Source organism: Eleginops maclovinus, chromosome 10, assembly GCF_036324505.1.
Source record: "Eleginops maclovinus isolate JMC-PN-2008 ecotype Puerto Natales chromosome 10, JC_Emac_rtc_rv5, whole genome shotgun sequence".
NCBI lineage: Eukaryota > Metazoa > Chordata > Actinopteri > Perciformes > Eleginopidae > Eleginops > Eleginops maclovinus.
The window spans coordinates 15,364,621-15,380,319 of NC_086358.1; the positions used below are offsets into that span (position 1 = coordinate 15,364,621).

Consider the following 15,699-nt stretch of genomic DNA (forward strand, 5'->3'; position numbering starts at 1 on the left):
ACTAGGCACACTGTACCACCAGGGACCCCCAGGATGTTTGAGGGACAAGGTTTTATCCAGCTGTTTCATGGTTTGAAGTTTTAACAAGAATACTTCTTGTTAAAACCTATTTTTAAGCCTTTAGCCATTAGAGGGGATCTTGTAAAGTTGACCCCTTGTCGGCCTCACAAGGGCTATCTTCCGCCCTGAGCTTCAACAGGGGGAACTGGCTTTGCCATGTGTCAAAAACAAAGCCCTGCTTCCTCTGAATTCATTTGTCAACATGCCTTGGCCTTGCAGGGAAAAAAGCAAAGGGAGAGCAGGAACCGCCTTTTTAGTCTGAAACACAGGAACAATTTAAAGACCATTTACACTAGTCAGTGTGACACCCCTTTCAGACCGCTGATGACAAGGGGAATGCCTGGAGTCCATCCCCCTCAGAAAGGAACCTGTTTAACTGCTGGGAAAAACCAAACATGTCAGCCCACATCTGGGTCCTATGGTTTAAACAAAGAGTATCCCCCAACATCAGACACACTGGAACCTCTTTCTTATTCAGGAAAACCAAAAACATAAAAAGCAGTTAAATGGACTGACCAGCCTACCTCTTAAGCCACAGTTTAATACTCACTCCAACTTTGTGTTCTAAAAGTTGTTGTTTTGAGTCTCTTTTGAGTGAGTTTTGTCTGAATAACTTTGATCTAGGGAGCAAAATAAAGCTGATATAGGATTTTTTTGTTTTTGCTTGGCTAACATTCCAGAGATTTAAGTTCACAACAATCCAGCCTGTGATCCCATAACCCGGCACCGCTTCAGCTCGTGGGCCTGACAGATGAGCAGGTCGTTCCAGAGCAGAGCCCCAGACACCTCATGGCACTAACACGCTCACATATCATCAGCCTGCCTTTGTGGATGGACTGACTGGTGACACTATAAATACAGAGGTGCTAAGGACTGTTTTGTCAAAGGGAACCTGATTCAGTACATCATAACAAACAGCAGTCATTATGCTCCCCCACCTCATCTATCCACCGACAGTCCGTCCATTTTTTTCATGGGCCTGCTTCCCTGTTGCGGCCCACTTCTAATCCCCTCATCCGTCTGCTTCCCTCGCTCTTCATTTATCTCAAAGGTCGAGCCAGGCTAATAGATGAGGAGGTACAAAATCAACATGGGATCACTCTGATCTGCTTGAGTCAATAAACATTACACATTCATGCGTGTTTAACACTTTAGCACCGGGTGACCTGACCTCACTTGACTGTCCGGCATTGTATGATTCTCAAACACAGGTATAGTGAAAATAGAGACATATTCAACACAATAGTTCTGTATTCTTCCACAGGGTAGCAGCACAACCTAAAAGCATCACGCTGCTTAATGCTGCTTGCTCAAGTCCCTGATCCCACCCTAAACAGGAGCAGACTCTTGATTGGTCATGAGTTAACAAAGCCTCCTTTAATGAAAATTACACACTAACACCTCTTTGGGACCCGTGCAATTTTAAGTGGATAGTCAGAGGTAATGTTATTTGAAAATGTGTAATTAAGGGCGTTAAAAAACCCCAACAACCATCATGGTGTTTGAGTTTTGAGTTTGACTACAGGCACGGAGAGACACATTAATGCATCTAATTAAGGCCTCATCAAAATCGCAGACAGACGGCACTCTTTCATAAAAATCATAAATTGCGTTATCAATTATTCAGGGCAATGCCTTGACTTCATTTTCATCCCTTTTGCGTTTTAATTAGCACCATCCACAGCTTTGGTATTGACATTAATTTGATGGCAATTTATTGATATTTCAGCATAACCTATTTAGCTGAGTGCAATTACCAACAAAGAGAAGCAGATAGATGTGATGTTAGAGTCGCATCCCGTGCTTTGTAAATCAAGGTGAGGAGTTTCTACAGGCTACGCTAACTGAATCTAACTGCTCTCAGTGGTCATCAGCAAGAAAAGATGCAAGTCTCCTCATTTCCAAATGGAAGGAAATAATCAATGGAATTTGAGCAGGGATATGTGTTTAATTGATCCAGACAAAGGGGTATTTCTATAAGCAAGACGACCTAGGTGCTGATAAGTGCTTCGTTCTGTTGCCTTCCTGAACTTGTTTTAAACTCGAGGGGGGTGTGATGGGGGGGGGTACAAAACAATGCATCTGAGCTGCCAGCAGTTTGCCAAAGCCGCAATCTCTCATTTGGTTATTCACACTCTCTCAGCATGGTGTTATGAGCTCAGCAGTTGATCCCGCAAGAAAAGGCTGATTTATGTTAGCATGACCAGAGGGAGTTAATGTATTCTCTCATTAAAATCCACTTTACTTAGGCTGAAAGTCAATCAAAGGCTGGATGGAGAGTGAATCAAAATGAAGGGGAAATGGTCGGGTGGGAGGACTAATATGTTACATTACATCTAACGGTGGTCATAATGCAACAAAGATGTTATGAAAACACAAAAGCGCGCTGGAGATGTTTATGGTGCTACAGAAGATGGAGATCCTGGAGGAAAGCTCTTTTCTCTGAGCGACAGCACTGGCAGGGGAACTTGCGCTTGCAGAGGGCTTGAACTACTTTGTATCTCCATATACAAACATTTAGGTCAAGCCAAAAATTCAGATGACGGAGGAATAAATTGAAAATGAGGCTTGTACCTGTTACCGAAATATAGATTTATACCGTATATATTGTGATTCTCATATTGTTTACCTGTAGTGTAAGGCATCTTGCTGTATTTATGATGTTTGGCATACAAGAAGTGTCTTTAGAGGACATACAGTATAAGTCCAGAAAAAAAACATTAAAAGATTTGTTATTTTTTTTAAAGATTATATTTTTAACTTGCTCTGTCCATCAAGGTCCACTAGCTGTATTTGAAATCTCCGAAATACAGATCCATTTTATAAACTGTATTATGCACTATTTATTTTTTGAGTTTGTGTGTGTGATGCACTTTTATTATCTGCTTGAACTCCATATGAAATCTTTTGTGCTTATAAAGGTATATTGTATTGTATCGGTTTGTAATGCTTAGTCTGTTTGGATGTGATTTGATGATGAGAGCTGTATGTGTGTCTATGAAATAGCTTTTATTGGGCTATAATTGATGTTCTTATGTACAATATATGCTTTAATGTGTTTTTGTTCGCTTTGGGCTGCATTTAAAAAAAGAATAATCATTATCGGTTAATCTGTCAATTATACTCTTATTTCATCATTTGGTCAATAAAATGTAATATATTGTGACAGATGCTAGTCACTAGTTCCTAAAGTCCCGAACCCAGGGATATGCGGTTTTATTTGAACATTTTCTTTATTAATAATCACACCTTTTTGTATATTGGCAATATTATGCCTTTAAAATATTATCAAAAACGTTTGCTGATCATTGTATTCTAATCCAGAAATGTAGAGAGCGTTTTTATTGTTTGTTTTTACTCTTTTTTTTCTTTCTTTGAATTGATTATTATTAATTAAGAGCTGTATATTAATAAAAACACAAGTTAATAAAAACAAACATACAGTAAGTCACTTAGTAAGTGAAGTAAATAGCAAAGTAAATAAAGAGCACATTTTAGTTTTGAATTAAGAAATAACTGCAACATACTACCAGAAGAAATCACAAAACTAAGCTAAGCGCAAATACATCTACCCCTCTATGAAATGTATATCTTGAGCAGAAGGAAGAGGTGACCCCCCACACAACACAGGTAAGAATCAATATCAGGGAGTCATCATATGTTTTCTTTCTCCCGTGTTTAGTGCTTGGGCACCGGGGCTATACCAGAGAGGCATTGCATTGAATCCAGCATCAGGGGGCAGGACCTGACCCCCACGTGAACTCTGCTGATGAGGTGAAACAGAAGGCAGCGAGAGGCTCCCAGCCCTGAGGGGGCTGCGGGGAGGAATGCTGCTGCTGACTCTTACAGACGAACGAGAGAGACCGCAATCCTCTTCAATACCATCCTTGATTAGGAAAAAGGATTCACTCAGTGCACCTTCACCCACCCGGCGCTCAATCTGCGCACAGGCCCAAGCTAAATTGATACATTTTTCCTCATTAAAGTAGGAGGCCTTTGCTGCACGTCCCTCCAGCGAGGCGGCCGTCAGAAGGGAGGAGAGAGACTGAGAGGCACTGAGGTTAAGGGCAGAATGACTTCCCTGCCCTCCTCTCCTCCCCATGATTTGATTAGGACTTCAGTCATCGATACATAAACCGTGTTTAGAACCTCCTAATGCATGTGTTCGAACCAAAGAAAACATGCAGTGCATTATATCAGACTGCATGATGCCTGCATCGCTGTCTAATAATGTTTAATGGGACTGGGAATTCATGCAGGAGTGATTAAGGATTTTCTTTTTGCTTAGGGATGTCAATCAGGTTTAACAACAACTCTCTGACTTGAGATAAAAGCTTTGCGACTGAGACAAGAATAAAAACTTTAATATACACACAAATGATCAGGTAAATATTTTATATTTCAGATTTGAATTCTGGAAATTCAGTTATACTGCAAATGTAATGCAGTGCAGAGATATCTGGTGTTTTCTCTCTTTTATTGTGTGTCTAAGTGTGTTACGCTTGATGCAATTTTAAAGAAAAATAAATAAAGTTCTCTGCTTCTTTGCGGGATTAGATGTCAAGTCATTGTACCCTCAGTGTGGGTCTATTCCTACATTCAAACATCACGGGCTGGCCACTGCGAAGACACTAAGGGGCTAAATTTACTATGTGACATCGGCTTCCCCCTGGGCAGCCATAAGAAGCGAATACAGCGACCCTGAATTTCCCTTTTCTAGATTTACTACCACTATTCAAATGCTTAACTGCAGATACAATGATCCTCTAATCGCTGGGGATGGTTTTCAGCTGCTTCACTGACAAAGACAAAAAAAGAAAAAAAACAGTAGTAAGAATATAAATACCAACAATGGAGGAGTTCAGGCCCACAGGAGAGCCTGCATATCTGTGATAAAAACGGGATATAACACAATCTACGACAGAGCCTGGAGGGAAAAACACTCAGAGAAAATCGACGCACTCACTCCCTGAATGTACAGTTATTGCAATTTTAAAAGGCTTTTGTTATTTCCACTTAATACTTAGAATTTAATTTGAGCAATAATGGTAAATAACAATGTTGGTGTGGACCCTGTTATTGCACTGTGTTTTTTTTTAGCAATATCTCATGCCTATTACATTTTTATATAATTGGTCTTGTTTTATAGTCTCTGGCTTTTACATATTATGCCAATAAACATTTATATGATGCTATAATTCTTTGACTTCTTTTATAAATCATCAGCATGTCCACAAGTCAACAGGTGGTACAGAAAAATGATTCCATCAAGAAAAAAATGTGAAAGGCTCATTCTTTTTTAAATCTGAAGCAGGTGGTTTTGCGTAAAATAAAAATATGTATTTAAGGTGTTTTATTCTGGATTTTTTTGTTGACTAATTGGAATTCATAAAGATCACAAAGAACCAAAAAGGAACAACACAAAATCAACAGTTCCAATTAATAAGATAAAGTAAGACTTGTTAAGATTATTCCTTTTTAGAGCCATCAATTACAGTTTTTATAATGTATATTCTGTGTTTAATTCATGCCGTGTTATATTTACAACATTTTAAGCAGGTCTTTATTCAGTCTTTCAAGAAAATGTGTAATTTAATTTGTATTTTTGTCACAAATTACAATGAGGTGCAATTACTATTTATTGTTTTCCTATTTTTCTTCAAAACATGTTTTGGTCGATTTTGAAAAAAGCTGCAATAAAATAAATAATTTTAACATGGTGAAAGATATAACTTACTTAGAATTTAGGTTAAAACATTTTTACATGGATAGTTTCCACTTACCAAGAAAGAATGAATACTAAAAAATATATATGTATATTTTCTTTCCAATATATATTTTTTACAGTTAACAAACAAACATTTATTTTATTCCATGTTTTTTATTTGGTCAAACAAATATTTAAATAATTGCAGTTGCAGTGCTTTATTCAGAAGGAAATACTAAATCAACCTTTCGACAGTAACTGCAGCAGTAGTCATTTACAACTGATTTTATGACAAGATCCAAATTCATGTAACAATTAAATGCAAAATAAAACAGCAGGGACGATCATTATTTAATTCATCTTTGTTCTCAATACTTGTTTTTTTTTATGTCTGCATACATTTTTATCACTTAACGTACTAAATCACCTACATATCAAACCATGCACAATGGGCTTACCTACTTTTTTAAAAGTTTTAAAACCAATAATATAACTATGTAGATTATGCCTGGATTTGTCTTACTTTGTAATCATTTTGAAGCTAATTATCAAATTGTACTATTGATTTGTTTAAATATAACTAAGTACAGTTTCAGAATTGCCAAAGAAGAAGAGGTTCCTTTTCTATAAAATATTTTCCTAACCGACTGGCTTTTGATTCTTTTTCATTGAGATAAGTTATCCAACAGCAAAAGGCCACTATAAATCAATAGTAAAAATGTCCAATATAAAAAAGGACAACAGCATACAAGCCTACGGCAGCCCTGTCCCACTTGGCACACACACACACATATACATGGTGCAGACTTCTTCCAGCCGAGCGGAGATCCCGGTGTAAAGAGGGATGCATCCTCAACATCCTAGAATAACTCCACAAGGGCATGTTAATGACCTTAAAGTGCTACATTACAGCAACAATTAAACAGAGGGATCCCAGAGGCATTGGGAGCTGCCGTGTCACTGTCTGTGTACAGTCCAACACATCTCTCCTGTCTCCATTTATTTCCCTAAGAAATCAGCGGGGCCACCTGGGCTTGGCATTGAAACTTCATTCATCTCCAGAAATGGATTCCAGTGGAGGGCAAAATCAAATTCTCATTTGCAAGGCAAGGGGAGAAAGAGAGGGAGGGAATGCAGGAGGTACCTGGGAACGCTAACCTCTGGGTGAACCCGCCGCATCTGATAGTTTTGCTATTTGTCTGTGACATTGACAGCTCTAGGGGAGATTAGGAGCCACCCTGCCCCAGCTTCCCACTTTGCATTCTGCCTATGTGCCTCTTTACAGATGGACTGCTGCACATTTACCTTCGCCTGTTTTCCCTGGGTTTCAACACAACGCTATACCAGAGGCAACGGAGGGATGTAATTATATGCTATGCAACGATAAAACACAGCAAATGAGGGGAGAGCTGCGTCAGAAGGCTCACAGACCGGGTGGATGCAAAAAACTACACTGTGTGGCTTTTGGTGGGGGGAGAAGCCAGAGATGAGAGTGATGAATGCCCTTCGGTTAAATACGTCCAAATCCCCCCTTCAAGCCGCTCTCTTCTTGCCAGGCAGTGAGTGAGTGTGTGAGAGAGAGTGTACAAGATTAATAGTGTAAACAGCGAGGGAGAGAGAGAGGGAGAGAAAGGCAGCAGGGAAAGAGAGAGAAAGAAAAGACTATCAGCATCTGCAGCAGCACAGTAGCCCTGGGGGAATAGTGTGAACTTTTGAACCCGGGTGGCAAGCAGTTGCAGCGATGCACAGAGCCTGCTCCTGCCTCGTAATGTGCGTTGTGTGTGTGTGTGTGTGTGTGTGTGTGTGTGTGTGTGTGTGTGTGTGTGTGTGTGTGTGTGTGTGTGTGTGTGTGTGTGTGTGTGTGTGTGTGTGTGTGTGTGTGTGTGTGTTTGTGTGTGTGTGTGCGTGCGTGTGTGTGTGTGTGTGTCAGGAAAAAGCACACAGCCTGCGACTGAGAGAGGAAAGGAAAGGAGAGTGAAGGAGAATGAGAAAAACTTGAAGTCATTAACATATTTTCTTCCTTGCAAACGAGCTGCCGCTATCCAAATGTCACAAAATCGTTACACCGATGAATGCCAAGAAGAATTAATCTCCAGGCGAATTTTCTGACGGGGAGATACAGTAGATGGTTATCAGAGAAAGTCCAAAGAAACTTCATGACTGATGGGCGTCCTGTGACAGGAAGGCCGGGACTGAGTGCAGACAGGTCACAGGTTGGTCAAGCGAGAGGCCAAAGGTCAAGAGTTCAGTATGTGGGCAGACAGCATGACCACAGGCCAACAAACCTGCAAGGAGGTCATCTATGCAGACCCAAAATACTGTCAAGGTTCTGCGTACAGATCAAACCGACATTTTTGTTGCAGTGTTTCAACATTGTTGTCCTTTATTACTCAGTGAAGCACCCAGAAGCTCTTTCTTTGTGGGTTAATTTGCCTTAAAACACAGACAAGGGGCCAGTTGGCGCTTTAAACATTGCTGATTAACCCTCTAATGGAGCATCATCCGTCAGCAGGCAAAACATTTTTCAAATTTTGCAAGCCAAAAAAAAACCCTGGTATGCACTTTTAAAAGCACTACACTTTTTGTTCAAGCTTCAGCTAAAATTTAATTGATGTCGATCGAATATTCTATTAACCAGCACCGCGTGATAATGTTGGTACTGTGCATTGGCTCGTCATATTCAAATGAGAAATATGCAACAGCCAGACATAAATTCAAATTGGTTATCCTACTGCATTCTATTGCAAGTAATTGGTTTAGGAAATTGGGTCTGCAAAGTAATCATTGACAGGAGTCCCATTGCTGCATTCTTTAAAAAGGCCAGAGAACCCACCTGCCTTTAGTGTGACTGATGAACGGCCGGAAACTAATCAGCACCTGATTTTGATAATTAATGTGTCTTTCGGATCAAACAAAAAATGCCAAACACCTTGTTGCTGCTTCTCAAATGTAAGAATATCCGGCTCTTTTTTTGTCTAATGTAACAGTTACGTGCAAATGTTTGAAAAAAAAACAAAGGAAGAAATAACCTTGGCCTTCAGCAAATTGAGACATTTTAGATACAAATGATAAAGTGATTAATTGAAGAAACAATCAAATAATTGTTAATTGCAGCTCTACCTGCCAGTATATCAAGTTAAATTATCCCCAAGACATATCCTTTCAATCAAAAGGATCATATAATGTATGCCTGATTATCTACAGTAAATGACACAAACAGATAAAGTGAAGGAAAGAAAGAAAACATGCACAAGGCAGTTTTGTTAATAAATACTACATTCACAGAGTTAATAGAAGCTATATGGTGCATCATAATATAATCATTATAATCACAAAGAAGAAAAGGGATGCATATCTAAAGCATCATCTTTTTGCACACGACTTGAAACAAATCTCTTCCTGTGGCACTCTGTCATCGCTGCAGCTTCCTAGCAAATATCCCCGAGCGCCCAGCGGTGCTCCCCCAATCAAAGAAAAACAAACAGGCCATTTCGACTTCGTAAACTTGACCCGCAAACAGCATGACAGGGCTAAAAGCCCCACATCCAAGGCTGTCTCCTGGGGTGTGTGTGTGTGTGTGTGTGTGTGTGTGTGTGTGTGTGTGTGTGTGTGTGTGTGTGAGTGTTATGTGAATGAGATAATATACGCCAGAGGGAGAAACGGTGTGCATATATTTCTTTAGGATGCAACATGTATTGGAATGGCAGATAGGTACGTGATGAAAAAATGTGAGCTCTGAATAGCACAGAGAAAGAGGGAGGGTGTGAGAGAGATGTTGAGTTGGAAAGGGGGCAGACGAGGCTGGGGTGAGGCTGCAGGCGCGGTCAGGTCACCGGTGCGGTCGGCGGGTGAATCTCAGTTCACATTACCATGCAGACACCCAAGCTAACAATGGAGGTTCCATCTGTTCCTGTCAGCCATTACAAATCTGGTGTCACCCAGTCCACTGAAGACAACAGGCCACCGCATCTAATCAAACGGCACAGGCTCCTCCTGCGTGTAAAAGCAGCCATCGACTTCACACTCACTCACTCTCTGGTTAGGGAACAGAGAGCAGCGAAGGCAGGCAGTCGATTACCACGGATAATACATTCTCCCAGTCACAAAGTCTCTTTTGTGTACAGTAGCCTCAAATAAAATGATACAATTAAAGCCAAGGCCAAAAAACTACATTTTCTACCTTCTCTTTAAAGCCAAGAACCATTTTCTAAATTACAAATTCATGCTTGCAAGAAAAGGTGCTTATTTTTGCATTAAAGGCTATAGAAGAAAATTCAAATCTTCACCATGGATGATTGTTCCACCCAAAAATGCCACTGATTTCATTAGGTGGTCATGCCATTATTTTCCACAAACACTCCCTCTTCCATTGAAACAGACCGCCCAGCAGAGAAGTGTGAGCTGTTTCTTTCAACTGGCAGTGAACACAGAATGAACTATGAACTCCACATGCCCTTTGAGTGAGGACACAGGCCATTCACTACGCTAACATGGTCGCAGCAATAAAAAGACACACAAGCTGTGGGGTGTAAATTTGTCTTACACAATCAAATGTTATGATTATTGATCCAACAATACAATGTGTGTGTGTGTGTTTTTGAAAGGTAGTTGTTTAATGTCAAGGGACATTCGATATTCAACGCAAAATGCAAATGAAAAAATTCGAACAGATTCTGTTAGTGCTGCATAATTGGCTATTTCTCACATTTAACACCAACAACGGCGTGATACAATGTTCGAGCTTTAACAACTAACGCACTCACAGTAACAGACGGCGTAGTTTGTAGTTGGGCGTGTTAACGTTATAGCCTTAAGGAGAATTTTTTTAAGCATTTTATTGTTTGATGTTGTTTGTATCCCCTAGGCTTGTTTTTTTCTGAAATAAACAATTTTAAAAAATGAATTATCATTATCTTGTGGTCTAACGTCACACCATCTGCCGTGATTTGTTTACTCTATTTTTCCAAAGTTGAAAAGAAAGGCGGCAGAGGACGTAAGGGTTCATTAAGTCGTTTTTGAATACATCCAGCTGGCATCAACTATCGGTATCACAAAACAACTGCAAACAATGTGCTTTTTCCTTATTGGGAAATTCCACATTTTCCAGCTTTACCTCAGGAAAGGAGCAGAAAAAAAGAGCACAGAGTGTAGATGGGCACCTGAGGCAGCAGAGTCAATAATGCCCACCTGGGGCATGTCACGTCAAGGGCTATTAGCTGGCACATAGTCAGAAATACAAAAAGTCTGAACAGGAGGGAGGGCAAGTCCCAGAGAAAGGAAGATAGAGAGAAAGATTGATAAAGGGAGAGAGGGATGGAACACACATGGCCCCTCAGGTACAGTGTTGTATTTCAAACCCGGTTGTGAAAGAATAGAGGGGCTCGAGGTCAATCAATCACTGCATAAGCCTGGAGCTACAAAGCCTCCTCTCTGTGTGGGCCGCCTCCATGCCTCCCACAGTCCACACATACAGCTAAGGGGGACAGATCACGAGCTGAGGATCCACCACTGGAGGGAGCTCTAGGTCCCCAATCAGGCCTGCGTGATCTCACCAGCCCCCTTTTTCCTCAGAACAGTCTACCTGCACACAGGCCAGGAGGAGGAGTCACTGGATCCAGGCACCGAGGTAGGAGGCCAGCGCAGGGAGGGGGAGTTCACAGATGTGGTCTGTTTTTTCAAATTAGGAGGGTGAGGCAACAATATACAACAGAAGGGTTCAACTGTGCGTCCTGTGGAGAGGTGTAGGGGAGCCAGTAAGGATGGTGAGGGCTGCTTGTTAAAATTGCACTTGGTTTAGTTTTCTCAGAGGAGTACCGCATTGTCTCCTGTGACTCCTCCTTTTTACCTTTTCCTTTGTTGGTGCAGATTTCCTCTCACACTGTAGTCTTTTAGAATGCACATACAGATAATTTAGACATATACGCTATAATATACTGCCGCTCAAATAAAAAACGATTGTCATTTTTTCATGTAATGCTGTACTTTGCAGTAAAGTAGAATCAGGCCTCTTTTGAGATCATATCCCTAGATAGACTAAGATCTCACACACACACACACACTTTACAGGAAACCAGAATTAGGGCTTCTGTTAACTCACAATCAGGGTTTCCGTCATCCTGGTAGTCAGAGGCGTCGTCTGATGGGGCGGAGCGACCCAGACTGGAACTGCGGTTGTCATCAGAACCATATTCCTCTCTTAAGTCCGCTGAGTGTGTGTATTTGTTTGTAAAAAGGTGTGAAATAGAAAGATGTAAAGCATATTTGAGTGAGAGGTTTAGGTAAAACATTCTTAGAGAATTTAACTTTCAGTAGAACATGATAACGCTGCATTCATGTGCAGTCGGAACTGTGATGGAAACTTCTGTAGCAATGGAGATGAAACTCAGAGAGACACAGGGAGCGCTGGAACTTTGAGGGCAAACACTGAAGGTTCATTATGAAGTTAACGGCCGGAGAATTGACAAGACATTTGCTGCAGCCACGAGTTGACAGAGCGGTTACCCGACCAATTCTGAAGAACAATCAACATTCTTCATCAGCGAGACCAGACAAATATGGATCCTGAATCTAACTAGAGTTGTCGTCCATACAAAAGAATTCACGCCAGGGAACCTACGTTCCAGATAAGAAGGGCTTCTAGACGTCCATGAACAGTAAACTATCTCATGGTAGCTTGTGCTCGGTCATAGACTGGCATCAACAATGCGCACAAGCTACCCCTCCTTAAGGGAGATAACAGAGATAACATGTCAAAGTTTAACTAAGCCAAAAATTCCCTAAGAGGAACACATACGTAAATGTGTGGTACTTTGATGATAGAGACTGAGCATAATTCTACTTACATGATGGCATGGGGAATTCTTGAGGGTTTCTGGAAATGATCAAATCAGAATATTAACATGTTTTTCACTGAACTGTAAAGATTTTGTGCTTTCATTTTTTTCAGACAACTTAGCCCCAGGTTTGCTTCAAAAATAGATTCCTGCAGAGGAGACCTCAGAACCACAAGTCTTATGTACCAGTGTCTCTTAATATGCAGTTTCCGGCGTAAACTATCACACACTTTCACTTTTAGAAGGGGGTTGTGGACTATTCATCATGCTTTGAAATAATATCATGCTAAGATTAAATGATCCTCATCAAAATAGATTATTCTATGAGATATTTTAAAACTGTTCATAACAACAAATAAACAGAACCAAGAAGTCTTGAAGGTGACACCATTAGACTAAATGAGTTTTTCAAATGTAATTTTGCAAACTGTGTTTAAAGCAATTACAGCAACAATTAAGGTTCTTGTGTGGTATTAACAGCAAAAGTTAGATAATGGTGGAATGAAATTACATTGGGACGCTTCACTTCTAAATCTTGCTGAACACTGATTTAATACTGCTTGTAAGAGGTAAAATCCTACCTTGCATGGACGACCAGGAAGTTATTCAGTAAGACTTTCCGTGTCTCCTGGGCATTTTCACTCAGATCCTCTTCTTCAAGGATGTCTGCTACAAACAGCTCACAGTCTGAAGAGAACAGAAAAACACTGTATACATGGCATCCTTGACATGTTTTTTGAAGGCGCAATGCTGAAAGATTAAAACACTGAATAATACTTCATACGATCAAGGTTATACAGTTTAAGAGAACCTCATTATTTGCTCAGATAATGAACTTAAATTTAAAAAATGTGTCGATCTGTCCTCGTTTTTCGTTAGAATCCAAATTGTGTTTTTGTCACATTTTACTAGCCATGGTCAGGAGACAACTTCACCAGGAGGAGAGTAGCAGTGTCTACTGAAGATGGGCCTTTAGTCCACGACTGTAGCAACTCAAATTCAGTCAACACATACCCCAGTCCAGGAGTCCCAGCATGCGGATGCTGTTGGGCCTAAACCAGGCACGGCAGTTCCCAGAAGAAGACCCCTGGTCCTGGGGTTTGTGCTGGTTGAATTCAAGTTGCTACAACAGCTAAATGAAGGTCTGTCTACCAGAACTGATGTCTACTCCTCTGCTGGTAAAGTTTAGTGGCAGGGAGGAAGAAACAAAGATACAACTAGTTTTTATAGTTCCTGCAACTATGAATTGCATCCAATTAAAAACCAAAACCGCTCAAGGACCTTGTAGGCCACCTTCAATGAGTTTGAAATCCTATCATGTTGGATTTGATGCAGACTCGACGCAACAGTGACTCAATATCACCATTCAAGGCACAACAAGACAGGCTGAACATGGGCTAACTGTTAGCCATGCTAATTTGTATAAATATCTCTGCAACAAAATACATTGACTTCATTGACATAACATCAGCACTGTAACCTTCACATTCTGCAGCAAGTGAAGGCATTTTTTAATGAATGCATACAACACAGTGTACCTTTAATCCATATCAACAATAGGTCTCATTTTACAAAGATTACAGCTTCATGTTTTTAGGTCTACAGACTTTACTTTCGGGAAAATCACAATGGTAGTCTCACTGATACAAATAAATGAAATAGAGTAGTAGTTCTACCAAGTAAAACAAGACATTTGTACCTCAGGTCAGCCTACATTACTTATCTGATACAATATCTCTGTGTTCCCTCATGTAACACAAACGGACTGACATAATGCAAATAATGTTCTTCCAAAGGGCCTGTTTGCTTGCCTGGCAGTATATGCAAATGTAATAAAATACTGTAGAGTTTAAAGTCCGTTTAAAGTTTGTTCTAGTTGTTTTTCTTGTCACTCGTAAGATATTATGAGAAACAAAACATAAACTGAATAGAAAGTAATTCAAAGTTGATTCTAATGTGATAAGCATTCCTGAGTGAACTATTTTAGACAGATAAAACTGCACTGTTAAAAAAGCATTATTAACGGTAAGCATAAAAGTACATTACCATCCAAAAGCCTCTTAATGTCAGTTGGTATTGTCCCCATCCTTGGCTTTCACCTGTCCAACTTCAGGCACTTTGGTCTGCTGTCTTTTCAGACTTGTTCCACCCCTTCACACTTTAGTTTTTCCTCCACAAAGCAGCCTCTGTCTTACTGTTACAGCTTGATGACAGACAAGAACCTCGCACAGCCTAGTATATAACCCGCTGTGTCCTCTTGTACTGAAACCTAACTTCCGTGCATGCATCTAGATTTGCACAAAATTGGGTGGAGCAGGTGCACAGCTGACAACTTCCTCTGCACTCTGGTTTTTCAGTTGAGGCTGATGACAAGGTTTGACTGACACTGAGAAACCACTTTTGTCTTGGCCACAAATGAAGCAGTTGAAAAAAAAAAGGGTGAGTAGAGGCTGATTTCTTGTACATAGGATACATTTAGCAGCATTGAAGCATAACAAAAAATGCTTTTGATAGAGATGAGAGCAAACATTTTCAGTGGTGGAAAGAACCAAAAAATAACAATTATTTAAACAATAGGCAATTATATCCAAACAATACTTTTTTTTTTAAACTAGTCAACGAATCAACTGATCAAATTATCATTGCAGCTGTGCTCCCTGTGACAAAACATTGTCATGTCCCGTTACAAATAGAAATGTTCAACATAATACAAAATGTCAATCCTTCCTACCTTGACTGGCCTCACATGTGTAGGATGGCAAGAATCTGGAAGTATTCATGAGCAAGACAGTGAATCCCTGCCTGTCAGCTCGAGATATGCTGCTCTATTAGTGATCTGTTTAGCCTGACCTCCCCTTCAAAAGGATGACACCAAACATACAATTTCAACACAGGGATCAATATAGAGCCGCATTATATTGAGAAAAAAAAACAAACAACTACAGCAAAATAAGATTGCACTTGTGTGATTCTGAATTGAACAAAATAGGATTTCAAAACTAAAAGTTGTTAAGGTAGTAGTATTATGGAGATATTAGTATGGAGATATTAGTATATCTCCATACTACTCCAGCAAAACAGACACAGATTAATGTAAAT

The 15,699-nt window shown here is 40.2% G+C and overlaps 1 protein-coding gene across 2 annotated transcripts in view; it reads right to left on the reverse strand.

Annotated features, from left to right (window-relative positions):
* Nucleotides 1-14,883, reverse strand: part of skap1 (src kinase associated phosphoprotein 1) — a 31,984-nt gene extending 17,101 nt beyond the window's left edge. For both annotated transcript variants that reach the window (XM_063892933.1, XM_063892932.1), the window contains exons 1-4: nucleotides 14,647-14,883; nucleotides 13,182-13,287; nucleotides 12,610-12,638; nucleotides 11,865-11,972 (exon numbers count right to left, since the gene is read on the reverse strand). In XM_063892933.1, the coding sequence (XP_063749003.1) occupies nucleotides 11,865-11,972; nucleotides 12,610-12,638; nucleotides 13,182-13,287; nucleotides 14,647-14,686 (283 nt within the window). In that variant the 5' untranslated portion in view covers nucleotides 14,687-14,883. The remainder of the gene's footprint in view (nucleotides 1-11,864; nucleotides 11,973-12,609; nucleotides 12,639-13,181; nucleotides 13,288-14,646) is intronic.
* Nucleotides 14,884-15,699: the final 816 nt, after the last annotated feature.